The sequence below is a fragment of the Megascapheus bottae genome, chromosome 5 (genome assembly GCF_031878675.1).
Source record: "Megascapheus bottae isolate mThoBot1 chromosome 5, mThoBot2.hap1, whole genome shotgun sequence".
NCBI classification, from domain to species: Eukaryota; Metazoa; Chordata; class Mammalia; order Rodentia; family Geomyidae; genus Megascapheus; species Megascapheus bottae.
In genome coordinates this window covers 80,110,945-80,137,733 of record NC_143513.1, presented here as the reverse complement: position 1 = coordinate 80,137,733, position 26,789 = coordinate 80,110,945, and the positions used below count along the sequence as shown (strand labels likewise).

At 38.4% G+C, this 26,789-nt stretch overlaps 1 protein-coding gene across 1 annotated transcript in view; it reads right to left on the bottom strand.

Annotated features, from left to right (window-relative positions):
• The window catches only part of Cntnap2 (contactin associated protein 2), a 1,438,942-nt gene that overhangs the window by 545,268 nt on the left and 866,885 nt on the right, over positions 1–26,789 (bottom strand). The window contains exon 10 of the mRNA XM_090332259.1: positions 17,243–17,414. Within this exon, the coding sequence (XP_090188385.1) occupies positions 17,243–17,414 (172 nt within the window). The remainder of the gene's footprint in view (positions 1–17,242; positions 17,415–26,789) is intronic.

Sequence of the window (26,789 nt, the reverse complement as noted above, 5' to 3'; positions counted from 1 at the left end):
GATGACTTACATGCAGATAAGAGGTTGAGGAGTACCAGAGTGAAATTTTTACTCTCAAATTTGCTTTATCTTCCTCACACATATTTTTTTCTATCCAGATTCAGCTTCATACCATAAACTAAACTCTTCTAACATGATTGCTGTTATTTAAAGTCCCCTTCTTGACTCAAATATGTATACGGTGACCCTCTCATTTCTGCACTGGTCTGTATTGGTGAGTACTGTCTATAGCCTTTCCATTGAACTTTCAGCTGTATGTAGAGAATACAACTGTCTATGTAGAGACAGTAACTATCCTGTTAGAACAAGATGTTTTGCACCTGGAACAATTTTCTGTAACATACTTGTGATATCTGAAATCTAGTTTCTCTAAGATGAAAACAAATTCTCCAGGAAATTTTTAAGTAGGACCTTCTTTTTTTTAAAGAAAATATATTTTATTGTTTTCGTGGAGGTGGTATACATAAGGGTTACAGTTAAATGCTGTCAGTTAGTGAGTATATATCTCTTTGGACCATGTCACCACTCCCTTGCTCTCTCTCAATTCTTCTCTCACGTTCCCAACCACAAGTTGTCTACTTCATTTTCCACATAGTGTCTAGAGAGTATCACTGCTGGATTTACCCACTCTATGTCTCACCTTTTCTGTGCCCTGCTTACCCTCCCAATGTCAAGTACATTAATAAGACAAAAGAAAAAAAACAACCTTGATTCCATTGCTTGCAGTTCATTTCATGAAATATTTTATATGATCATGTACACGTAGTTGTTGAGCCTTTGTGATCTGTTCATAGTTATCCTCCTTTGGTCTCACTGAGTGACTCTCTAGGGACCTGAATAATTTTTCATGTCCCAGTGTATTTTTTTTGCCACCCAGTACGTGTACTTGTAGATTTATAAGTACTTTCCAGGTACCACAAATGGGATATGCTTCTTTGAGTCTGGCTTACTTCACTTAATATGATTTTACCCAAACTTTTCCATTCCCTTATGAATAATATTCATATGCTATTCTTTTTGTTGGAAGAGTACAATTCCATTGCATATGTGTGTGTGTGTGTGACATATATATATATATATATAGTGATCCATAAGTCCACTGAGTGACATCTGGATGGATTCCATACCTTGGCGATTGTGAACAAAGCAGAAATGAACATTGTTGTGCTTGTAACTTTAGCGTGGCGTGGTTTATGTTACATTGGATAAATGCCTTGACTTTAACGTAAGGTCAGATACCGTGAATATATTCAGGAAGGGGTTGGGGAAAGACTAGATTCCTAGGCATGGGTAAAAACTTTCTAAGTAAAGATTCAGAATTGCAACAAATCAAAAAAGCCTGGATAAATGGGATAACATCAAACTGAAGAGCTTCTGCATGGTAGACATAGCTAACAAGATAAATAGAAAGCTTACAGAATGGAAGAAGATTTTTACCAGCTATGAATCAGACAAGTACTTCATATCAAATATACTTAGAGCTAAAAAATTAACCTCCCCAAATAAATCCTCAAAAAATCAACAACCAAATTAATAAATGGGCTAAATACTTAAAGAAAGACTCCTAAGAGGAAGAAGAATGGCTAATATACACAGGAAAACATTTTCAACATCTCTGGCCACAGAGGAAATGCAAATCAAAACAACACTGAAATTTCACCCCTCTAGTTAGCATGGCCATTATCAAGAAAACTAATAATAATAGATGCTGGCCAGAATGTAGTCAAAAGCAAATACTATTGCTGGGAATGTAAGCTACTCTGAAAAGCAGTTTTGAGGTTCTTCAGAAGCCTAAATATATTGCTTCCCTATGACCTAGGACTTTGTTCACTTACTGATCTCACTGGATATATAGAAGGCCTCAGAATATTCCTTCACCAGAGTCATTTTTACTGTAATCATTTTTATGATGTACCTGCTGACAGAATTTTATGATCACCAAGTTAGACAGGATGAATAAGAGTAGGGCAAAGAGTTTTGAGAATGATCAAGCTGAAGCACAGATTTCTTCAAATGAGTAAAATCTGATCATTTCTGTGGAGTGTGTAGACTTAAATATAACCCAGTGAAAGGCCTCTGTGGGTTATAGACCGATGCACAGCATTTTCAGGCATTCTGAGAATTGGAGGAAATTGCATGCATGCACAAGCCTGTGTGCTGGGACTAGAGTTTAAACTCATGCACTGGGTGCTAACCTTAGCTTTTTCTGTTCAATGCTAGTTCTCCATCATTTAGCCACAGTTAATTTCCTGTTTTTGCTGGGTAATTGGAAGTAATGAGTCTCTCAGACTGTCCTGCCTGTGATGGCTTTGGACTGTAATCCACAAATGTCAGCTCCTGAGTAACAAGGAGTACAGGCATGAGCCACACCCACACAGCCTATTATTCATTTATTCATCTGTGTTTGTAAGCAAGGGGCAAAATTCTGCATTTTGTTCAATCTCAGAGATAGAGGGACAAAACAGAGATAATCACAGCCCTGAGTACGTACAGAGAAGCTAGAAAAAAACTGAACCCCATCTTAGACAATGTGGCCAGGGCATCTCTAAAGAATTTACCTGAAGAATAAGGAAGGGAGCCATTAAGGAATGTTAGGAGTTGAGCAATATCTACCATGGACTTTCCATGGAAGGCACGCCCAGGCTCTTACCACAGGCTCTGTGGTTAAGAGATGAAGAAGAGGGACAAGTGGCAGAACACAGGGGCTGAGAATTCAGAGTCCAGCACACCTTTAAACATCTAGCTCATTTTCCTAAGGGCAATAAAAAGTTACTGATGAATTTCAAGTAGATTAGTGCAAAAATTAGGATCTACACTGAACATGACTACTGTGTTATGAAACACTTAAAGGAATGAGTTAGATCTTATTTATCCTGAATACCATCAAATTTCCAGTGCCAACTTTGATGAACATAGCTTTTGAGTTATTAGAGAAAATATAAAATAGGTGAAGTTAGTAAAATTTATATGTGATATGATTTTTATTCTGGATCTGTTCATATTTGTGACATCATCTAAGCAGGGATAGCTATTTGTCTGGTCCATTGCAATTTTCCTTTTGTCTTCAGTGATAAGCCTTAAAGTTTCAGTAGAAAGAAACTGACATAGCCAAGAGGGCCTTGCACTGTTGGGATTAACAGGCCAATGAGATGAAACAGAAATGTTTGGGGAACTTCTGGGAAGGCTTATTGAGGGATGATGGACCTTTTTTGGTTAACATTAGATGAAATATATAAAGTTATATGCCATCTTGACACTGGGGAAAGGTAACTGAGCTAAGAGACTGGAGCAGTAGCTTAGATGCTGGGTTGTTTTGGTTTCTGGAGTTAACACAGAAATACTGGATGACCTAGCCAGAAATTTTACATGTACAATAGTAAATTTCATATTCTCTTAAGAATCTGTAATTGGGCCTCTCATTTTAGCAGCTGAAATAAATGTCTTTCTGAAACTTGAACTTTAACTGCAGGGTTCCTGTCTTACATGAACACAGTTGTATAACTGACAGATAATTTAGTGAAAGAAATTAATCTTTGAACCCGGAAGTTCTAACTTATGATCCACTAAAATATCATCTACTTAATTTAAGTCTCGTATTTTTCCATTGAACAATTCTTATTTTAGTTTTTGATGAATAAGGAATTAATATTCTAAGAGAAAACCAACACATCTGGCTCCTAAGTCTGCAAAGTTATTCTCTGGAGATGCTAGTGGCTCAAGAAAACTTTTAACTAATTAAAAGGGACTGAAAACTTCAGAAGAATGCCTGTTTCCAAAGACCTTTTGGTAATGTCATTGTTTCGGAAATTTAAAAAAAAATCTGAAGGACAATTTGCTGAGTCCTTACTTTATGGATGTTTTTTAATCCCTTTGAGACAAAACTATTGAAGAAGCCTTTTGTAACCACACAATGGAGTAGGAACCATCTCTAGGATGCCAGCACTTCTCATCAGCAACCTGGATACCATGAACCATATGCAATTTTAAGGATCAATATAACCATATTCAAAAGGTAAAAAGAAAAGGCAAATTGTTATATCTTTTGCCATCCCTGGGGCTTGAACTAAGGGCCTGAGCACTGTCCTTAGGCTTTCTCAGGGCCAGCTTTTTCTCTGGCTTTTTCTGTGTATGTGGAACCACTAGGCCACACTTTTGGCAAAAGAGGAAAATTAATTTTAATCATGTAATTTAGTTTACATAAGATAAAATTGTTAATGATATACACATATTTATGCTAAGTATTCAGAAGAGCTATATTTTTTTAATATCCTCGGCCCTTTTAACTTGATCTCATTACCTGTACTTCTAATTTTGCCTCTTGTGTTTTAATTTTGTTTTATCCCCCTTCACCCCTGTTATTCAGTTGTAGTTGCTGGTTTTTGACATTTTCCCATCCCAGTAAAGTCTTACTCAACCATACTTCTCTGCATGGTTGCTATAGTACTCCCTCTCATGTATTCAATCTTTTGTGGACTTCTCAATCCTAACCTGGATTCCAGGAAGAATTGGAAATATTCTCTCAAGCACTTCTGTTTGAGCATTTTCTATTGAATTGTTTTTTTGCTGTTGCACTAGAGTATCTGTCTCTTGCGCTAGTCATGAAAAAATGTCTAACGCAGACGCCAGTGGCTCATGCCTGTAATTCTAGACACACAGGACACTAAAATGTGAAAATTTATACTTCAAAGCCAACCAGGGAAGGAAAGTCTGTGAGACTCTGACCTTCAATTAAACACCAAAAAACCAGAAGTAGAGCTGTGGTTCAAGTAGCAGAGCATCAAACTTGAGTAAAAATGCTCAGGGATAGTGCTGAGGGACTGAGTCATGCCTCAGGCCTAGCATAACAAAACAAAAACAAAAACTGCTATCCTCATCAGGTAATTTAAGAGTGAAGAACAAATGAGTGCATGAGGAAAGTAAAAACAGCTTTCCAACCTTTGCATGCATGTCCTGTACAGGCTTTTGGCCATAGTTAATTGACTACTTATTCCAATCAGGAGTTCAGTGGTGGTCAGGCCCTGGACTTTTGCTCAGGTTCTTGGTCCTGCTTTGCTTATTTTTTTTTCCCCTGTATTTCTCATCTGAGGCTCAAGTTCCTCTATGGGTCAAAAAGCTTCCCCTGTGAAGGTTTTGGTAAGCCACAGTGATTTTACTAGGACTATTTCCTGTAGAAATCACTGCCTATAGTGATTAACCAGCAAGAGCTTTTCCATATAGTTTTAACATTTCTTCGAAATGGGTCTGTGTCCTTAACTGCCTTTGTCCATTTTCTGGATAAAGAATTTTCATTGTGCAGATTGAGCATCCAGGGCCTTGACCTTCTTAGGAAATGAACAACTAACTCCCCCTTGAGTTAATGAAATAAAATAACCTAGACAAAGGAACTCACCTATATGGGATTTCTATGTGACTTTAAGAAATGTCATTTTTTCCCCTATAATTTGCAAATGCCTCAAGTTTCAGGAAAGTGAAAACAATTTGCTTTGATGACACATCTGTCTATTCACCCAGAGGGGCTCTTCACTGAAGTGTGTCCAGGAAAATAATTTTCATGTTGATGAAGCCTTCCTGGGCTTCTGCTGAAACAGAGATCATTAAACTACTAGAACATAAGTGCAGCAGGCAGGACTGGAAAGAAAACAAAGCTAATCCTATAAGCAAATGTTGTATAGCACTCAAAGGGAGAACCCTCCCCACCAGGGTGGGGAGAGTCTGCTTAAGCTAACCTATTTACTGGTGAAGACCCCTCTTTCAGACACTGCAAGATGTTTGTGAAAATGGATAAAGATTTATTTTCCAATACCACTTAAAACAAACTCACATCTAAGTCCCATCCCTCCATCTGCATTGCTCTCTTGTTCATGCAACATTCTTTTATGATGTATATTGGATATGTTAAACAAAAATGAGTGTTAGGTGGTAATAAGTTCCTCCCTCCATGCATTCATAGGCAAACTCATGAAGGAGTACTTTCCCTTAATAGAGCAGTAAGTACTTTTGGAATATTCGACAGGGCTACTAACACAAAACAGTTGACTGCCTTCTTGACTGGTTTCTTAAAACCCGCAAAACCAGGAATAGCCACATGAAGAGTAAAATCCATGTACAATTTAAAAGTAAGAAACAATGGCACGCCCCTAAATCTCCATAGGGCATTTTATTTTTTATTTTGAACAATCTGTCACTCTTGATTTCTCTTTGGGTATGATTATACATTATACCTGAAGCAATAAAGGTCTGGAGTCATGGGTCAAATGGCAGAATACGTGCCTCACAAACACAAGGTCTTGTGTTCAAACCTTAGAATGTCCCAAACAATAAAAACAGAAACAATATACTTGAGAGTGAAAATCTTTTGTATGCAACATGATGCAGTGTACATTTCATAAAGGAAGATGTCTTATAGCTCCTTTTTTCATTCATTAACCTATAGCTACCCATTTTATACCGTACCAAAGGAATGGGGTATATACCTCTATTTACAATTAGTTTAGGAGAAAGCATTACATGAATTCTGATAGCACAATCAAATATTCACAACATAGTTAGAGAATGGGCAAAAGCAATTATCTGAAAGGTAAAATATTATGAATGATACCTTAAATTTCTTAAAATTATATGTTTTCTACAGTTTATCTCAGGTATTATAATATCAAAAGCAAGAAATAAATTAGATGATTAACTTAAATCTCCCTGTAGTTGATTTAGCTACATGTTAAAGTTATTTATCCCTTTTCTTTATGCTTATCTTCAAACACAAGGCTTTTTAAAAATTTTTGGCATTACTTTTATGTAATAGGCCTTCCTTGGGATTTAAATGTCAAAGCACAGGTATATGCCACACCAAAAAGCAGATAGAATTTCCTTTTGTCCTCACAGAGGCACTGCATCAAAGAAGAATTGGGGTGCTGTTGAATCTTAAAATGGTTAATTCTTTATTTTCCTTTTATTTTTCCTACCCTGAGGATGTTAACTTTATCGCATTTCTCTAGTTTATTCTGTACAAATAAATTTTGCTACTCTAATGCTTAAAATCACATTGAAGTCATTTCAGATTCAAGTTACTTGAATATGAGTTGGCCTGGGTATATAATACTTTTTGGTCATTCTGCTAATAGATTTGTACCAGATGATCAAGGTTGTAACAGGAAATTCCACTGTGAGTTTGATTGAAAGTAGTATGGAAAGCCAAGGAGAATAGAATAGTAGGTATTTGAGAGAAACAATTCTTATTTGATATTGGGAAATACAGCTTACCAGACATATCATAGCAGTTAAATTTGCCCTGAATAGAGAAAGGTAGAATGAGAACCAAAAAAGGAAAACAAGTCAGACAAGGAAATAGGAAGGGTGGCTCTGTGGAAACAGTGTGCCATCTCTTCCTGAAAACCCTGTGAAAACATTGTAATGACTCTGACAAAAACAAAACAAAACAAAACAAAAAAAAAACAGAACTGACGACTTTGGAGTGGACTTGCCCAGGAGACAAGTGCCTATCTCCCTGGGTGAGGTACATAGTAACCTAATCAAGTCCCCAAAAGAGCTCTAAAAGAGGGACCCTCAGGATCCTTCATCAGGATGAAAGATTTCTGTGCCTGCTGTACTCTTATCTGGGAAGCAGGTAGACAAGGCCTCTCTGCCAGTTCTGCTTGGGGATGTGTATCACAGCATTGTATCTAAGAGACTTACCTCAGTTTGCCTGGCACCTCAGTCTTACTTTAAAATAAACTGTACCTGTACTCCAATTTTTCCTGCCTTTACTTAGTGGAGAAAAATAATGACCCAAGATTCATAGACAATATCAAGTATGTATTTATACTGGTAATATAAAAATCTACAATTCAAGAAAGATGAAGAGATAGGCAGCCATATGTTGGTTAAAAGGATACAAAATGAGTTGTCCTTTGGTCCTATGATTAAAAAAAAAAACATCTGGGGTCATAAAACTAGCTCTTTTTAATATGATTATTTTAGGCTGGCAAATAAGTTTTAGGACCTTGAGTAACTTCTTTGCTTTGAGAATGTTTCTGAAGGATATCTTCCAAAAGGAAACTCGGCTTCCCTCCCAGGAAATTGCTTGTTGGCTCAAGTTCCTACAGTATTTGTTCTAGCCAACATGTTCTTGCTGCTTTAGAATTTCATGGGGTCAAAGACACACTGCTGTCAGTACAGCACATGCAATCTTTCCAATATTATAAAGTTTACTGGAAAGACTTTCTGCTTCTTTGAGCCCTGGTACATAATTATCATGAAGAAGTAAAATATCCTCAGAAGCCTACAGTGCAAGTAATGAAGTAAGTACCTAAAGCTAAGACAAAATGTTTCCCCTAGTAAAAGAAGTGCTGGCACAGTTGGATACCATCCTAATTGATGACATTAACATTTCTGAAGAAAGAAGAGAAGGGGGTGGTGGGGCTGAAGACAGATGAAGGGAAATGGGAGGGGTCAAACCCAGAGGGTGGTGAAGAGAAGAAAGCCAGCATAAATAGAATCACTACACTAAAATCACGTTTGTGTGGCAACTTGCTCTCTGCTTCAGTAGAAAACAATTTTAAGCAACCATAAGTAATTTTTTTCTTTTAATCAGTCAATATTTTCAATTGTTTGAAATTGGCAGACCATATTTTGTGTATAATATATTGCTTCTAACTATGCAACCATGGTGAAATCACTAAGTTGAGCAAAGTAACTTATATGTTACTTCGTGTAATCTTTTTCTAGTTTTGATTATTTTGGTGGCAGAAACATTGAAATTTTATTCTCAAAAATATGTTTAAAATGGGGCTGGGAGTTTGGCCTAGTGATAGAGTGCTTGCCTAGCATGCACAAAGACCCGGGTTCAATTCCTCAGTACCACATACATAGAAAAAAGCTGGAAGTGGCTCAAGTGGAAGAGCTCTAACTTTGAGAAATCCCAAGGACAATGCTCAGACCCTGTGTTCAAGCCCCAGGACTGGCAAAATAAAATATGTTTAGAATATTGTTCTCAAGAATTTTCAAGAGTTCTACACAAAGGCCAACATGGTGGTGCATTGGCGGAGACTGCAGAATTCCTTTAGCCAAAGTGCTCATGGCAACTCTGGGTAAAAAAACAGGTAATAGTCCATTTGCAAAAAAAAGAAAAACATCATTACCATACATTGTTATAATAAAAACAGGTGTCATAGAGCCCTTGAGCATATCTCCGTCTAACTACAATTTCATGTTGCTGACTGTCTTTGTCCTAGTCTAGTTGCAAGCATACTGTTGTTCTCTCTTTGTATGAACTCAGACTTTGGGATAGCACATACTGTATGTGTCTTTCTATGTCTCCGTTATTTCATTTTTTCTGCTTCAAACAGTGTTTTGACTTTGTTTTTCACCAAATATATTGTGAACAGTGGCTACCTACCAATCACACTTGCCACCAGGAGCAGGGGTGAGGAAGGCTTCACCACTGCATTCTGAGAGAGAATAAAATTTAATAGACGCCTGGATGTAATTAAAAAAGGTATTTGGGGGTAGAAGGAGTTGGAACTAGGTCACTGAGAACGAATGAGAGGCACCCTCAGTCTTAAAACTTTTAAGACACAACATGAATTTGCTATTGGTCTGAGCAGCGCTCCTCCCTCCTACAGTGTCAGTGTCATGTTCTAGGAGGGATTGGAAATTGCTTCCTGCGATCTTCAGTAAGTACCTTCTGGCTGGAGGAATCTCAATTTGACACTGAGAACTGAGGCAAGCCTGAGAGAGCTCCTATCCAAGATGGGGGGACAAATGGCGTGCTAAGTTGGAAAGAGAAGTCAAGAGAGCTGTCCCTACATTCCAACCCTCATCCCTCACATATACCATATTAATTTCAGCATGCTGGTAGTCTTTAAGAGATACAGATGTTGCATTGTGTCCTTATGAGGCCTATGAACATGTGTGGATTGCTGGTCGACCAAAGCTAGACAGAGAATTGCATGGAACAAACACATCTAGATCATCTTCTGTCCTGATAGACTTGGAACTGAGGAGTTTCTCTGGATGTGGTCTCTGATTGCTAGAACATGGGGCCAGCCATCACTTCTATAGAACCTGAGCATTGTGGAAGCCCCTGGGAACGGTTGGTCTCCTGCAGGGCAGTAGTTATAGAACAGATTAAGCAGGCTAGGGAGTCCCTGAGGAGACCCCAGGAAGAATATCTTCTCCTTATAGGTTTCTCTTTTAGCATAAGCAGCTACAGTACTTGTGCAGGAAGGAAGAAATACCCTTGGCTGCATGATTCCATTCTAGAAACATAAAATGGGCCCATCCTGGACCATGTCTCTATATCATCTTACAAGGTTGGACTTCCTATGCAAAGATTAAACTTGAGAAGAGTGAAGAGGATGAGATACACAGGCATATGTCTTCTCTTACCAAAGCCATTTGGGAGGGCCACAAAGGGAGAACCTTAGTTTCATGCCTTGTATTTCCTGAGCTACATCCCTAGTCCTTTTCTGCTCTTTTGTTTCTGAGACAGCATTTGCTCTCCTCCTGGTTTTGTCTCTGTAGGAGCTGGGATGATAGACCATGTGCTGTCCTCCCTATTTATAATGCAGGTTTTCTGTAAGTCAGAAAAGCAAATTTAATTTTGTTTTGCTTTATTTAGTTACTAATTTATTTCCTTTCTGAGTGAGGCCTGAACCCAGAGGCATCATGAATGTTAGGCAAATCATCATTGACCCACAGTTTATCGAGGAAAATCAATCATCGATGTATTCTTATTAGACTCACAAACTCCTTCTGGATTGATCTTATTCCTTTTCTAGTAGAGTCAACTGAGTTTTGAGTATCTCATATTCTATATATCTATCTCATTTAAGCCTTTATAAAAATCCATACACTTGTGGACCACTAGTGCCTCATGTGTCCATTCCAGCCATTGATGGGTTTGACATATAGGGAATCACAAGTGAATACTAGCATAAAAGCATGAAAGACTTCACCTCTAATCAGCCATCAAAATCTAGCTTAGAACCAGGCACCACTGGCTCATGCCTATAATCCTAGCTACTCAAGGAGCTGAGATCCCAGGGCCATTGATTGAAGCCAGATTAGGCAGAAAAGTCCATAAGATTCTTATCACTAGTTAACTATAAAAGAGAGACAGAGACAGAGACAAAGAGACAGAGACAGAGACAGAGAGAGAGACAGAGAGACACAGAGAGAGAGAGACAGAGAAAGACAGAGAGAGAGAGAGACAGAGAGAGAGAGAGACAGAAGAGAGGAAAAATAGCCAAAAGTAGAGCTGTGGCTCAGATGGTAGGGTGTTAAACTTAAGCAAAAAAGCTCAGGGACAGTATACAGGTCCTAAGTTAAAGCCTCAGGACTAGCACAAAAAAAAAAGTAAGGCCTGTTATCAAGAAGTCTATAAACAACAGTTGCTGGCAGGGATGTGACTAGAAGGGATCACCACTGCAGTTTTGATGGAGTGTAAACTTGTTCAACCACTCTGGAAAACAATATGGTGGTTTCTCATAAGACTCTACATAGAACTCCCCTATGACCCAGCAATCCCACTCCTGGGCATTTACCCAAATGTTCATTACCAAGGACATACTAAAGCTACTAGCACAACTATGTTTGTTGTAGCATTATTTACCATAGCTAAGATAGGGAACCAACCCAGATGCCCCTCAGTAGATGAATGGATCAAGAAGATATGGTATTTATACACAGTGGAATTCTAGGCAAGCACTCTACTACTAGGCCAAACACTCAGCCCTACCATGGAATTCTATGCTGCCATCAGAAAGAATGACATCTCCCCCATTCATAAGGCAATGGAAAAACTTGGAAAAAAAATCATATGAAGTGCAATAAGTCAGACCCTCCCAAAAAAACATGGGCTCCATGGTTTCTCTCATTTGTAATCATTAGTATTTGTCTAGGACTCTCCTAGCAGAGGATCACAATAGCTCAAAAGCTATGTACATATGGTCATATAGGATGAGGCTAAGCAAAAAGAACTCCAGAATATGGAAACAAGAGGTTTATCTTTAGGATTGTTGTTCTTAATGTACTATGTGAATTATTTCTTTTTCCTTTTTGTTCCCTTTACGGTTTATCCCCTGTTGTTACTGTATCTGACTTTGATACCTGATATATTATATATATGGTTATTTGAAATAGGGAAAGGAAGGGGAAACACAAGATGATTGGGAGGTGGTGGGTGGAGGGAAAGTGGGAGACAAACATAGAAAGGGGCATCATTGTTCAAGAAGTAATGGACCCACTACCTGACAAATGTAACCAGCCCCAACAATAAAATATGATAAAAAAGCTTTTTAAAAACTTGGCCTGGAGTTGTGACTCAGATGGTATAGTGCAAGATAAGCATGCAGACAACCCTGAATTCAAACTCCACTAATATAAAACAAAAAAATTGTATGATTAAAATAAAATATTAAATTGGGTAGCTGTTCTTGAGAAGAAAACACTGAATTAAAAAGTTCTTGGCATGTAATTATTACCTTCAACCTCCTAAATATAATAAAGATTAATAATTTTTAACTCTGGAAAAGAATCTAAGTTTTTACAATTTCGTGTGGAGTAATTTTCTAAGCTATTATTAAATTGGACAGTTCTTTGTCCTTTTCTACTCAATGTGCTGTCTAGAACATTTACAGATTTCGTTTCCTAATACATTTACAAGGCAGGTGGACATAAAAAGTCCTCATTTCAGTGAGTTTCTTATACTAGCTTTCAAGTCCTATTACAAGGCAGTTGCAAATTGTAGTGCTTTAAATTTCCTTGGGCCTCTGTGGGGGTGTTCAGTCATTAAATTTTAATCTCTAGGGGACATCAATGGAATGAACCTTAATATATCAAACAATCAGATTCCTTTTTCTTCTTAAGCTACTTGCACGCTAGGGAGTTTATCCCCCCATGCAGTAGCTAAAGAGAGTTATTGGATAGATTTTAGGAATGAGAGATGGGATACAGACAGAAGTATTTGATTTCAAGAAAAATTAAATTTGACTAATACTGGCTTAAAAAAACTAGGATTAAGATATTTCATACAGAACGGTGTGAAGGCAGCTACTAATCTGTAGTTTGCTGTGATACAGCTATAAATATTATAGGATGGTGGAAGCTAAGGGAACCCATCAGAGCTTAGGAAAAAGTTTCCTCCAGAATTCCATTAATGGACCCTTGCTTTTCTTCCAGGGATCAGGGCTGTGTCGTGTCTCTGCTCCCGCCAGGAGGTAGAATTCATCCAGCTGGGAGCTTCACTGTGAAGGCTGGCTTAAGGCTCAAAATAGAGCACATAACTTGACTTGTAAAATGGACTTCACAGTTACTTTCAAAACATATTCATCTTGCCAACCCATGCATGCTCAGCACCCACGGAAGCTCAACTATTTTAATGCTAACTTCCTCCTACCCACATGCTCTAGGGAAAAATAATACAGAAATAAGTCCAACAATAACTTCCCATGGATTCACAAATTCGAACACCACTATCTACTGCAGTTATTTCCCCCAAATCACCAACCAGTGATCTCTCAAAATTCTGAGCAGTGCCTTCTTGGACTCAGTGACTCATCTGGTCCCTAATCATAGTCCCAACTGTTTTTCTGACTCCTGGCTTCAGCTTCCTCCATTTGACATATGCTAGGCTTCATCTCTACTTCTTCCTGCTTGGAGGCAGTGAACATGTCTAACTTTGGCTGTAAAAGGTGTGGATGGAAGTTCTTGCTCTGAAGTTTTACGTCTGAAAAAGGGTCAGAGAGAATGTGGTTGAACACACGGATTAGGCCAGACAACTGAAGATATTTGCTATCATAAGGAAGCAATGATGTAAGGCAAGTAAAGTGTGGGTCAGAGAGAGAGAGATCAACACGTGATGGGTTTTGTGGGTAGGATGGATCTCCTACCTTCTCAGGAATGTTGAAGTACACAGAGTTGGATGGAATTATTGAGAAGAGCAAGGCAGAGATTTATGCTATCACTTTTCACCTCCCTCATTCTGGGTCAGAGGCTGCTCATGCGAAGTAGCTGAAGAAACCAACACTGGCTCTTGTTAACCATGGCAACCTGGCAGTTTCCCACTGGGTAACCTGAACATACATGCATCTTCCTTGCACATATTTCAGTGTCTTCATGACCTTTTTGCTTAGATTTCCAGTAGACATTTCTACTGACATCTAACATAAAACTTTGGACTTTTTTTTTCATTCCCCTTGACTAATTATTAACATGCCTCTATACATTACCCAAACAATAAAATACAATAAAAAAAAGAGGCCTGGAATTATCATCAAGTACCAAAAAAAAACAGCAGCTGCTCCTATTATCTCAACTGTAGCACTCCTATTTGTTTACATTTTGCTATTGTTCCCCCTCAAAAGTACTCATAAATCAAGCTGGAATTAGGAAGGACAAAAGTAACAGTGAGAATGTGCTTCCTTGGGGAATATTAGGGTAATTTGAGGGAAGTAGGAGTTGATATGAGACATCTGTGAAGCTTACTTAGAAGCTATGCTAAGGTGCATTCTTGTTTTGTTTTTGTTTTTTCCAGACCTGGGGCTTGAACTCAGGGCCTGGACACTGCCCTTTGGCTTTCTCAAAGCTAGTGCGCTACCACTTGAGTGTCGTGCATGCTAGGCAAGCACTCTACCACTAGGCCACACTTCTGGCCCCCTAAGGTGCATTCTTAAGGGATTATCTCGATGGGTCACTACTAAAAATCGTCATTTCTACCACCTGGAGACATAGATTAAGATTGGCCTCAATGAAATCTGCAGTAGATTAAAATACAGCGCCTATACTCCAGTACCACCTGTTCAAAAACTCAATAGGAATAAGATTTCACAGGTGGCTTTGGAATCTCCCTACACCCACTCTCTGGTATTTAAGTAGTTGCCCTAGAAAGTACTTCAAGGAGAAAATGTTTTTCTCTTTGTATGTCTGTAGACAAGACATAGGGGGTGACTTCCCTGTGATTTGAAAGGTCTGGTCAGGCTCCCTCTTCTGTCCATTACAGACAATTTGGTAGCATAGACATTGGCATTGTTCCATGTGGAGAAACCAATAGTTTGGAAATTGAAATATGTTGGCTTTTCTACACAGAGCATGACTTTCTCCTCACCACCAGTGTCACTGTGTGCTCTCTTCACTTACCAAAGTCTCCTTCGGTCATTGTGGTGGGGGTAAGGGGCACGGTGGGTCAGTTCTATAGCCTGCTGTCTCTATTAGAGTAAAGCATTAAAATCTCAATATCACCTGTACTTCTTTGGTGACAAACAATTTAAGTATAATGGCTAAGCAACATGATGTCTGAAGAGAAACAGTAATACAACATTCAGTCTGTTTACAAAGTAGAATGAGGTGACTGGAGTTATTAGAAACAGAAATTACCATCTCATTAAACCTACTGACATGGAAAGAAAACTGGCACTAAAATCTTCCATCTATTGTGTAATTGTTAGGATGAAACAAAATGTGTCTGTGTAGAAAACAGTTGTTAAAATATGCACATAATTTCTAATATCAGATTTTTAAAAAAGATCTCTAAAAGATTCATTTCAGCTTTTCTGATTATGACCACCACTTGCTTCAGGCAGAAACAACAGCTAATGCATTCTTAATGGCTCAAAAATTAGGAGTTTTGCTATTCTTTTTAAACATAAACTGTTTATACTAGAAGTACCAATATTCCTATATATATAATAGAATTACACAGTATGCTTTTTCTTTGTCTTATTATAAACACATTCATGCTTTCAAACATGATATTCTAGAGTCACTATAAACTTTTATGTACAATTCACAGGACTGGCATCCTACTAAGCTTCTACAGATGCAAACTTATTTCACAACAGGTTAGTTTATGCATTGGTAATGTTAGTTATGTGTCTGTGATTGACAATATATTTGCTTGCATGAAATAAGTTTTTAGAGATGTAGGCCTTGTTTAAAAAACTTTTCAAAACAAACGCATTTTCAAATACAATTATTATTTACAGTGATATGGACTTTCCTCAAAAGATTTAAAAATAGCTTAGAACATCACCTTAAATCATTAACTTCATGTCATAGTTAAGTGTAGTATGTTTGCCAACAAAGTATCTCAAATTGAAATGTTAAACATTGTCTTGAAAAGCAATTGTAAAAGTATGCAAAGGTAGCCTACATGATACTATAACATCAAATATAAAATTTGTATCTTTTGTCGGGGTTCTTCATCCCTGGTCCCTCTCAACTAGTAGGAGGGATGGGGAAAAACATGCCCCTACCAGGAAGAGCCTTGAGAAGAAAGGGCCCATGACCTCCTGCACTCAGTCTTCCTTCCCCGGAGCACAAACAGAGACGCCATGCAGCTTCATCAAGGCAGGAAACTCTCTCCAATAAACCCGCTCCTGAGGAAGTCCCTCCAGCTAATATACCCTCACTCTAGGTCCCAGCAGAGAGTGATCAACAATAACACATTTGTAACCAATGGTAATCAAGTCTTGCGCCCTGCCTCTTGCGCCTTGCCTTGTCTCAGCAGAAAGTTTTTAGACATGGCGTTACTTGGCCCCTGACATCTTCTACTCTTTAAGGTTCAATTTTGTTGAAAGTTCTCCTTCCCAGATTGCAAAGACTCAGTAAGAATGTATTTTACTGTATTTTTATAAATGCATTTTTCAAGCAGAGTCAATGATTCCAAATACTTCATGTCAGTCTATCCCCATTTGCACAATGACATTTTGCAAAATTTCTTTGTGTTCTAAAAGAGATCTTTGGAAAGGACAATATTCAGGCTGAGTGATGACTGAGACAGGAAGAAAGAAGACTTCTTTACTTGGAAACATACAAGGCAAATAAAAAAACTAAACTGTCAGAGTCAGGATGTATTGTAGCCACAACGTGCTATGTGGAATTAAAACGTCTTTATGCAATTATTTAAAGACAGTACATAAATAAATACTCATCAGAGTTCCACTAACATTGAGCTCAGTATTTCACTATCATTGCACTGTTATGTAATGTACATAATCTCTGAAGAAGCCTGATAGAGGTTAGTGTGACACTATTGATTCTTCCAACATGCGTATGTGTGTGTGTGTGTGTGTGTGTGTGTGTGTGTTCCTACCACAGATGCTATCACTTCTAATATCAAAAATGCAACTGTCAATTGGCCCATTATTTGTCTCTCTGATTCTTCCCTTTTCTGTTGGGTGTTTCTCTCACACTGCAAGACAACCTTGAACTGGAAAACCACAAACAACTGGAGGCACCTATGACCTACCTGTCGATGATGGCACACATGTCGATGCTGACATTTGCAAAACTTCCTGGCTTTCTTTGTGCCACTTCATATAAATTCACCAGCTGGTCATCGACCTGGATGAGCTGCATGCATCCTTGGAAGGAGGGCTGAAGAGCAGAGTGGTTTGAGTTACTCATCTGGTTCAGGAAACCTGGGAAACAGAAGAGGCAGGAACATTACAATCCATACCCAGCGCTCTTGATTGAACTTCTTGTGCATCTCCTTCCTTTCCACAGCCATCAAGTCCAGCTACAGGTGTCGTTGGCTCTTGTTGTCATCATGTTTGTTGCATAAAACATCTGAGAAGGTAACATGATTTTGAGGGAAGAAGTCAGAGAGGGCCTGTTATAAGCTAAGAGGCAATTGTGACTCTCAGATCTGCTGTCCCTCAAATGTTCTCTTTTATGTGTTTCTCATTCTGTTGATCTCTCAGTTGCTCTTCTGTACAGGTTTTCACTGAGCCTGCCTTCAAAAATGAAGCACGAAGCTGGAGCCGGGTGTGGTGGCTCATGTCTGTAATTCTAGCTACTCAGGAGACTGAGATCTGGGGATCAAGGTTCAGAAGCCAGCCTGGGCACTAAAGACCTTGAGACTCTTATCTCCAATTAATCACTAGAAAATCGGAAGTGGGGCTGAGGCTCAAAGGGTGGGGCGGTAGCCTTGAGCTGAAGAGCTCATGGGAAATGCCCAGGCCCAGAGTTCAAGTCCCATGACAGAAAAAAAAATGAAGAATGAAACTTTAGATCTTTATAAAGTCCCTAACTTCCTTTCTCTTCTTATTTAACATATTGTCATTTGGGTCTTGGCCTCACTTTGCAGCCCAGGTTGGATTTTTAAACTCACGATTCTTATCTTCCTACCTGTCGCATTCTGAAGCTGCTTTATATGGCAGCAATATAAATGATAACAGATAAAGATAATATAAAAAAGCAAGTGAACAGCAAGGCAAAAAATTTCTAAATAAACACAGTTGAGTCTATGAGATAATAAAATATGCATAGACCAAGCTTGAAATCACACTGAAAGAACTTGAATGCTAAGTAACTTCAAAAGAGCAATACTAATCATTTTTCAATCAAAAAAATATCAAAAGAAATTTGTGGGGCATAAGGGAATGATATTGCTTGTTCACATTAAGTACCTTTAGAAAGTTCCCCAAACTTCTACTTGTTATATTGGCCTTCATACCAAATTTTCCTAGCGATCAATTTTAAATTGTACCCCTCATTAGTCTGTTTATAACATAAAATATTTTTACATTTAATGGATCTAATGCTTTGTATGGAAAATAATTTATATACAACATGGATTGTCATTAAGTGAGAAAAAGTGTATTTTCAATAAAAATAGATATAAATCATTAGGTGATTTTTTTAAAAAAAAGATCTATTCTCTTTGACTAATGATAATAATTTAGCATATTGAACACTTGTTTTTCTTATTTTAGGTCACAGTAAGATCTAGTTGTTGCCATTCTGACTGTGTAAACCAATGTGTATACACACCTGACCTAATACTGGATTTATTCCTTGTACAAACTTTGATAAAAGACATAATAAATTTTAAAAAGGATTTAAATTTCCACACATGCATTGCATTGCTTGACTGATGTGGAGAAGTGCTCAGTTACAAATTTATTGCTAGTTGTGTTTGAAACATTGTGTGACTTGTTCTTTACTTTGTAAAAACATCCTTCCTAAGAAGCTAATCATGCCCAGAAAGCACAATATCCTTCCAAAAGGATATATAAGGGATTTTAATTAAGGCACCAAGTGAAAATGTTGAGACATTTTGAAAGGCAAAATGTCTGCAGTGGAAATTAGATGGTGCTACAGGAAAAATGAGTGAAATATCTGCAGTCTTTGAAATAAAGACTATGAAATAAAATTTAGGATTAGGTATGCAGCTTTAAGGTATACAACAGTAACTTTTGTGACAGTTCTGTAGTCTACTCTTTACAGCATCAAGTTACAGATGCTCAGACCCACTCTACAGGTGGCATAGGTCAAATGGAGTAGCTTCAGAGTATTGAACTCCAACCATCCTGCGGAGCTATCATGTCCCTTCAACTAATACCTACAGACACCAGGACTTTATTATTTTCCTTCAATACAATAATGTAAAAATAAAATCACAATAAAATGAGCTGCTCACATTAAAAATCAGAGGCTTTATGTCCATAGATCCATAAAAGATAAGGTGGTACTGGGATATCGTTTGATGTGTGTGCTGGGTGTGTGTTATTTTCTAAACCATATTTATTTATTTGCATTGACTTAGTCCTTTGGGGAAAATGCTGATTCTAGATATGTGGTCTATTTAGAATGGTTGAATACATATCTTTGATCTTTTCAATGTTCTAAACAAGACAAAATGGAATGAGGTTTAATGTCTAAACTTAGCAGTGAGAAAACACCCATCTGTAGATATTGCCCACTTATAAAAAGATGATCTCTTATTCTGTGAGAACTTGGGATCTCTAAATATTGCTACCAACATTAAAAGATTTCAAATAAGATCTATTTTTCACTTCTCTAAAGCAAACCACTTGTGTGAACATGGAGGACTGTAGATCAGGTATAATTAAGTTCATAAAACAAGCCTTCCTATGTCATTTACCATAATATTCTCTTCGTTATTGAGAGTTTCAAAGTTTGAAATTGTCAGCCTCTCATTTTCCTACATGAAATATACTGGAGAAAAAGGTAACATGATGAACTTCTACATATCCATTAGGATGGACACTATTTTGTTTCTTTTTCTTTTCTTCTCTACTATCCCTAAAATTTCTAAGATGGGATGCCATTAACTTTGCTTATGGGTATTTGGGCCCTTTTAAGTCTTCTGTCTTCTTTAATCAGGGCAGACAACGTGAATTTATGAGAAGTCAGACACTGTTGACTCATGCCAGTAATCCTGATGAAAGCTATTCAGGAGCCAACACCTGGAGGTTCATGGTTCAAAGCCAGCCCCAGCAGAAAAGTCTATGAGAGTTCATCTCCAATCATCCAGAAAAATTTAGTATGAGAGTGGTGGCTGAAGTGATAATACATTAGCCATGAGCAAAGAAGTGAGTAAGAAGGCCCTGGGTTCAAGCATCTTTACACAAATAGACACAGATACAGACACAGACACACAGACACAGACACAGACACACACACACACACACACACACAGACACAGACACACACACACACACACACACACACAATTAAATTAACGATTTCCATGGCTGGTTACCCTCTTAATCTCTGTGCTGGAAAATCGAGCAATCCTGGGGAAAGGCCCATGAGAGGTCATAAAAGATTAACATGTTTGCAAATTTGTTTGTGGAGGTACTTTGCTATGCAACAATAAGTAATGACTAGATAGCTTGGTATTGGGAGAAAATGAAACCCCAAACCTCAAAATCATAACGCCGATGTAGGGCCTGGAAAGTGCAAATAAGCTGGAGAAGTCTTAAGATAGCTCTTGACCAGAAGCCTAATGATCCTTGAGAGGGCTGTCAGTAATGGCTTAACCTAAGGTGAGAAAAATGTTTTCATAAATGGACAAAAAGTGTTGAATTTTTGCTATGTTGTCGGGGGAAATGTAGTGATATTTTTGGCTATAAAATGTAAAGGAAACAGATTATTCTGGAAAAAAAGTGTAAATTAGCTTAAGAACCTGTCCAAGAAGAATATTGAAAATGTTACGTGGTATTGCCATGGCTAATCCTGGTTGATGGAGAAGGACATAGAAAATTAATGAAGCATATTTTGGGATGTCTGTGTAAATGTTTCCAGAGGGGAAACATTGAAGCATGCCCTCAATATGGGTGACACAATCCAATAGGAAGTAAAGAGGAAAAGGAGAAATCCAGCTAGAATGCCAAAAATGGATGAATTTATAATTCCATTTATTTGGGTGGTGGCAATGCAATTAAAAAAAATCCCTCAAAGGCAAAGATGAAATTCAGGACAGGTATTTGCATATCATTGGCATAATGATAACAAGGAGTCAGGAAGGTAAACTTCATGCTCAGAAACTCTCCCATGATCTGGCAGCAAAAAATTAGGTGACACAAAAGATCTTCCTTTTATTTAATGGAGCAAACTTAAAACAGTCATAGGATTGTGAATTACATTCATTTTTAGGAGAGCAAGATTAGCAATACCATCATTAGTTTGTCCTGAAAGGATCATGAATGGTGCAGAATGAGAAGATACTTTTAGACTCCTGAACTTCTATGGGACAGAAACTTTAAAGATGAAAACATAGATTATCTTTCATTAACAACAACACAATTTTTTTAATTTTTTTTTTGCCAGTCCTGGGCTTGAGCTCAGGGCCTGAGCACTGTCCTTGGACTTTCTCAAGGCTAGAGCTCTACCACTTGAGCCTCAGCACCATTTCCGGCTTTTTTCTGTATACGTGGTACCAAGGAATCGAACCCGGGTCTTCATGCATGCTAGGCAAGCACGCTACCACTAGGCCAAACTCCCGGCCCAACAACACAATTTTTTAAAGTTGAAAGAATGAAAGAGTTAAGATTAAAGAGCAGAGCAAGCAACCACAGAAAAATATTTCCAAGATGTAGTTAAGACCTGATGCTACTCAAAGAACAACCAAGAGTCTAGACTTGATTTCACTAGACTTCCTTCACTTTGAATCAGTCTACATTAGTTTCTCTGTGCCTACCTTTCTATTGGACATTGGGTATATAGTAGACATAAAATTTGTTCATACCTGGAGACTAAGACATGTGAAAGGGTATCAATGTATGTGAATTAATGCACCTTCTATCTGGCAAATATCATGAAACCCTTCTATTAATTACAATAAAAATATATGAAAAAAATTGTTCATACCTTTTCAGATTGAAAGAAAATGTACTTGAATAAACCCAAACACATTCACTTTCTCAGGAGACATCTTTAATCTGATTCGACTTTGATAAGGATGTTGATTTTAAGCAGATAGTCAACTGGAAAATGATTCTGGAAGCAATTTGGAGGACATGGATTTTTGTGAGTTTCTGGGTAAAATCTTATGATCCGCTTCCAATCCTGGCTGTGTTCATGTTACTTTAAATATCTCCTACTACGTACTATCTTGTGTAATCCCATCCTGTCCTGAAGCAGTGCTAACAATAAAATGTTGCACAAGTCACAACGTGTTTTTCATTTCTATGGCCAAAGAATAAATGTATTAGAGGCTGCATCCTACTCTTTTGATAGCTTGCTGCAGGACAGACGAGTCTCATGTCTTCTGAGGGAGAGGTGCTCATGTACAGAGGAGCTGAAGTAGAACACAAGCTGCTAGCAGCAATTCTCCAGCCCTGAGTCTGTCATCTTCAAACAGAGCTTAAGTCCTAGGCTGACCATTAACTCTAGAAAAGAGAACACTGCAACCTCACCAGCAGTTTCCAGCCAGAGCTACTCAGTAAAAAGTAGAAAAGTAAGATAGAATAAATGCTTACCTTTCAGCAGACATTACTAACAATAAGTAATTTACAAGGATTACAATGACCTAATCTGGTCTTACTTCCGAGTATGTTTTTTGTTTATTTTTAGTGCCTTATTCTGGTGCTTGAACTCAAGGCCAAAATACTCTCCCTGAAGTTCTTTTGCTCAAGGCTAAGACTGCTACTGGATCCATAGCTCCACTTTAGCAGTGTGTGTGTGTGTGTGTGTGTGTGTGTGTGTGTGTGTGTGTGTGTGTGGTATGTGTGTGTGTGTTTGTTAGAGATAAGAGTCTTCATGAACTCTCCCTCACAGGCTGGTTTTGAACTGCAGTCCTCAGAGGTCAGCCTCCTGAGTTAGGATTACAGGCATGCATCACTGGTGACTGGGTTAAAAAAAAGTTTCAAGAATTGGAATACAGATATGAACTCATAATATAAATTTGACACAATTCTGCAAAACAAGTAGAAGGTAGAAAATCTCCTTATAGTGAACAATGAGCTAAAGACACTAAGTTTTTGATGCTAAAAATCTTGGCAATCTAACTTCCTTTGAAACACAAGAAAACATATTTCATATTTTCTGCTCTGCTTACTTTCTGGATGAATATAACCTCAATAAAACCACAAGGGTATTGGTATCTGTGTATGATTGTTAATGTTAATTGCTAAATTTATTTGGATTAAGATGTGCTTGTAAGATTTGTAAACCACATTTCTCTGTGTGTTTCTGTGGACATCCCAGAGAAAACTGAACAGTGACCGGTATCCAGAGGGTTGGGAAAGAGCTGCCCTGAATGTGGACAACAGAGGCTAGAGAGAATCCAAGTGGAAATAGGAAGAAACCAGTCAGTACATGCTAATGTTGTTCTTCCTAATGGGTGCATCCACTGTGCCTTCCATTGTCCATGGGTAGCTGACTCCAGCCTCTGCAGCCTCTCAACCTAGATTTGTACACCTTTGGCTTGGGCCTGGGACCAGGTCATCAGTTCCCATTGATCTGAGGCTCCCATCTTCGTGGACTGAACAACCACAGGGGTCTCAGGGTCTGCAGTGGACAGGCAGCCATTCTAAAACTGTCACACAACGTCTAATTGTGTGAGCCAATGCAATAAATCTCCTTTCATGATTTTATTCATATAGTTGGCTCTGATCATGACTAACAGGCTGTGATGCTTAGGGGGACCACTTGAAAGCTCAGAATTTAACTTACCAAGTTTAATAGTGGACTGTTTGCAGATATCAGATTGGAGCAAGGATTTTGAGGATTCGAAATGAATAGGTATAAAACACAAATAAAGTAAAACTTAATGAAGAGATGATCAAGTTAGTGGAGAGGTAACATAAGGAAGTAAAACTTTTTCATGTTTTTGGCTTTTTAACATTTATGCCTATGAATTTTGACTTACAAGTACAGTGAATGTCTGATTTGCTGTGATTGGATTTTTATAAGCGAACAATGTGTTATCGTAACCTCAGCAAAGTGTAGTCTTGTCTGTCTCCCCCGCATCTTGCCATCAGTAATGGGAAAATTCCGCTTCCTATAGGATCATTGGAATTATGTTGCTTTATTGAAATGTTTGAGATTTCTGTTTTAAGCCTCATCACATAAAAGCTCCATATCTGATTTGAAGTCCACTCAGTTTATTATTCTTTCCTGCTGACAAAAGGATTTTCTGCATGTTCAAGGTCTTAAAATTTTAATTCAGAAATGTGTCAGTGAGAAACATGCTGACATTTGTACTGACATTACAATGCCAGTCTAAACTGTTGTAAGTTATAATGTTAATCTGATGGAACACAAAAAGCAAACAATAGATACTAGGCTGGAAAACTTGTGTGGGTACACAAAGTTTCTCTATTCACATTTACTTTGAAGTTAAGAAACTTGGGGGGATTAGAGAGATGCTAGCTAAATGTTACAAAGATGCTAAGGACAACTAGGGTCTTCTTTCCAATATAATCTTAGAAGATTGTTCAAAGTAGCTAACAGCTACTCTTATAATCCCAGTCTTCCTGAATAACTCAGGCAAAATCTTGTTGAGCAGGGACAGAAAAGCCCATCTTGGGATTGAGTTCCTAGCAAGTAGACAGGACCCGAAGTAAGCCTCTCAGTGGTTGGTATTTGCCACTGAGGCACTAATACAGGATAAATATTATGTGTGGTTGGGTACAGGGAAGGTAAATTGAGCATAAAAGTACACTGAGGCTAGTGAAAGCCAGGTTACAATGTCAGAGGATGGAATAAACATGAAACATGAGAAAGAGCAAAGCAAATCTATAGGCTTGGGTAGGAATTTAATCCATACATATGAACTTGGCATTTTCTAAATAGGTAAATGATAGAGAATGATATGTATGTATATACCTACATATTTGCATATGTGTTCAATATACTGAAAACTTCCATCATCTGCTGAGGAGCGTTTAGAAATCAGTTCACCTCAGAAATAATAGGTATTCCTTGGCCTAGATTTGGGCATCACTACTGTCTAAAACTAGGACTCCTGAGAATAATGACAGATTACAAAACTGAGTTAGAACAGGCACAAAGTGACTCTAGAAGGCTTGTTGCATCATGCAGAAATGTGAGGGATGCCAGAAAAGGTAGATCCATTACAAAATACATGAGGAGCAGCTTAAAATGCCTCCTTCTGGCCTAACTGAAGACCATTTCAGTATAAAATGCATAATTGGGAGGGCGGGCAAGGAGTTTGGCCTAGTGGTAGAGTGCTTGCCTAGCATGCATGAAGCCCTGGGCTCAATTCCTCAGTACCACATATACACACAAAAAAGCCTGAAGTGGTGCTGTGGTTCAAGGGGTAGAATTCTAGCCTTGAAAAAACCCAAGGACAGTGCTCAGGCCCTGAGTTCTGGTGGCAGGGCTGGCAAAAAAAAAATGCATTAAATTGGTATGCTCAGAAACATGTTTAGGATAGCAAGAGGAAGTTGGAAAGAGGAAGAAAGAAAAAGTTGTAATCATATCCCATTGATGATGGGATGATCTGTATAATAGTGAATAAATAATTGCCACATAAAAGCCTTTCTTACCACTCCTTGCTAACTCGTGGGTGTTCTTACTCTTTTTCAGATAGGGTCTTATACTTTTAGATGGTGCCCATTTAAGGCTCTGATTCTCCCACCTCTACTCACGCTGGGATGATAGGCATGAACCACCATACCTGGCCTGAGGTGATGCTTACTGTCTCACATTCACTTTATTCTGTGCACTGTTTCACTTAGAGTATTTCTGACGATGGCTTGAACAACTGGCTTTTTTCTGACTATGCTGGAATATATCAGTGAAACTAAAGTAGAGGAGATGGATGAGAGATGTTCAACAGGAAAGCCTGTGTAGTCCTGTTCATCATGTAGAAGCACTGCACATAGAGAGAGATAACTAGATGAAACCCTTAGATCTCTGGCGGAATCTACTAATAGGGAGCACACTGGGGTCTTCAAGGAGCTACACAAGTGGATTGGATGCTTTGATGAATAAAGAGCTGGACTCTGCCAGCCTCTGCCAGTACCTCAGGTGATCCAAGGTGAAGGGCTTGGCACTCCCCCTCACATCCACATCCATGTGGAGTCAGGAGAAATCAGTATTCGAGAAAGATCCAACGGCACTGTGCCCTGAAGGTGGCTGCGATTGGCCTGAAGGAACTGAAGAGGGCCCAAACTAGAACTTTAGAAATTGACTATCCATCAGAGCTGGGGGATAGGAAATTGAGCCCAGAAAGAAAACTGAGAAAGAGGCAGGAGAAAAACCTCAGAGATGATCTGCAGTGGGACACAGATGGTTACCTGTGTTGTGGATTTCAGGATCTGCATTCCACAGGGATTCCGACATTGTCCTGGGTTTACAGAAACACAGGAGAGCTGCAGAAGTGTGCTGCCTGTAACAAATGAGGAGCTGAAAGGAGCCTGGGACTGGTGGACAGGCAGGGATGGGGTATCGGGAGCCTAGCATTCCATAATCATGAGGAGGTCCTCAACGAAATGTAACCTTTTTCATTAATTATTGAATCAGTTAATTTTTGCATGGGGATTAGGGACATCCTGAGGCTTGAACTCAACCAAAGC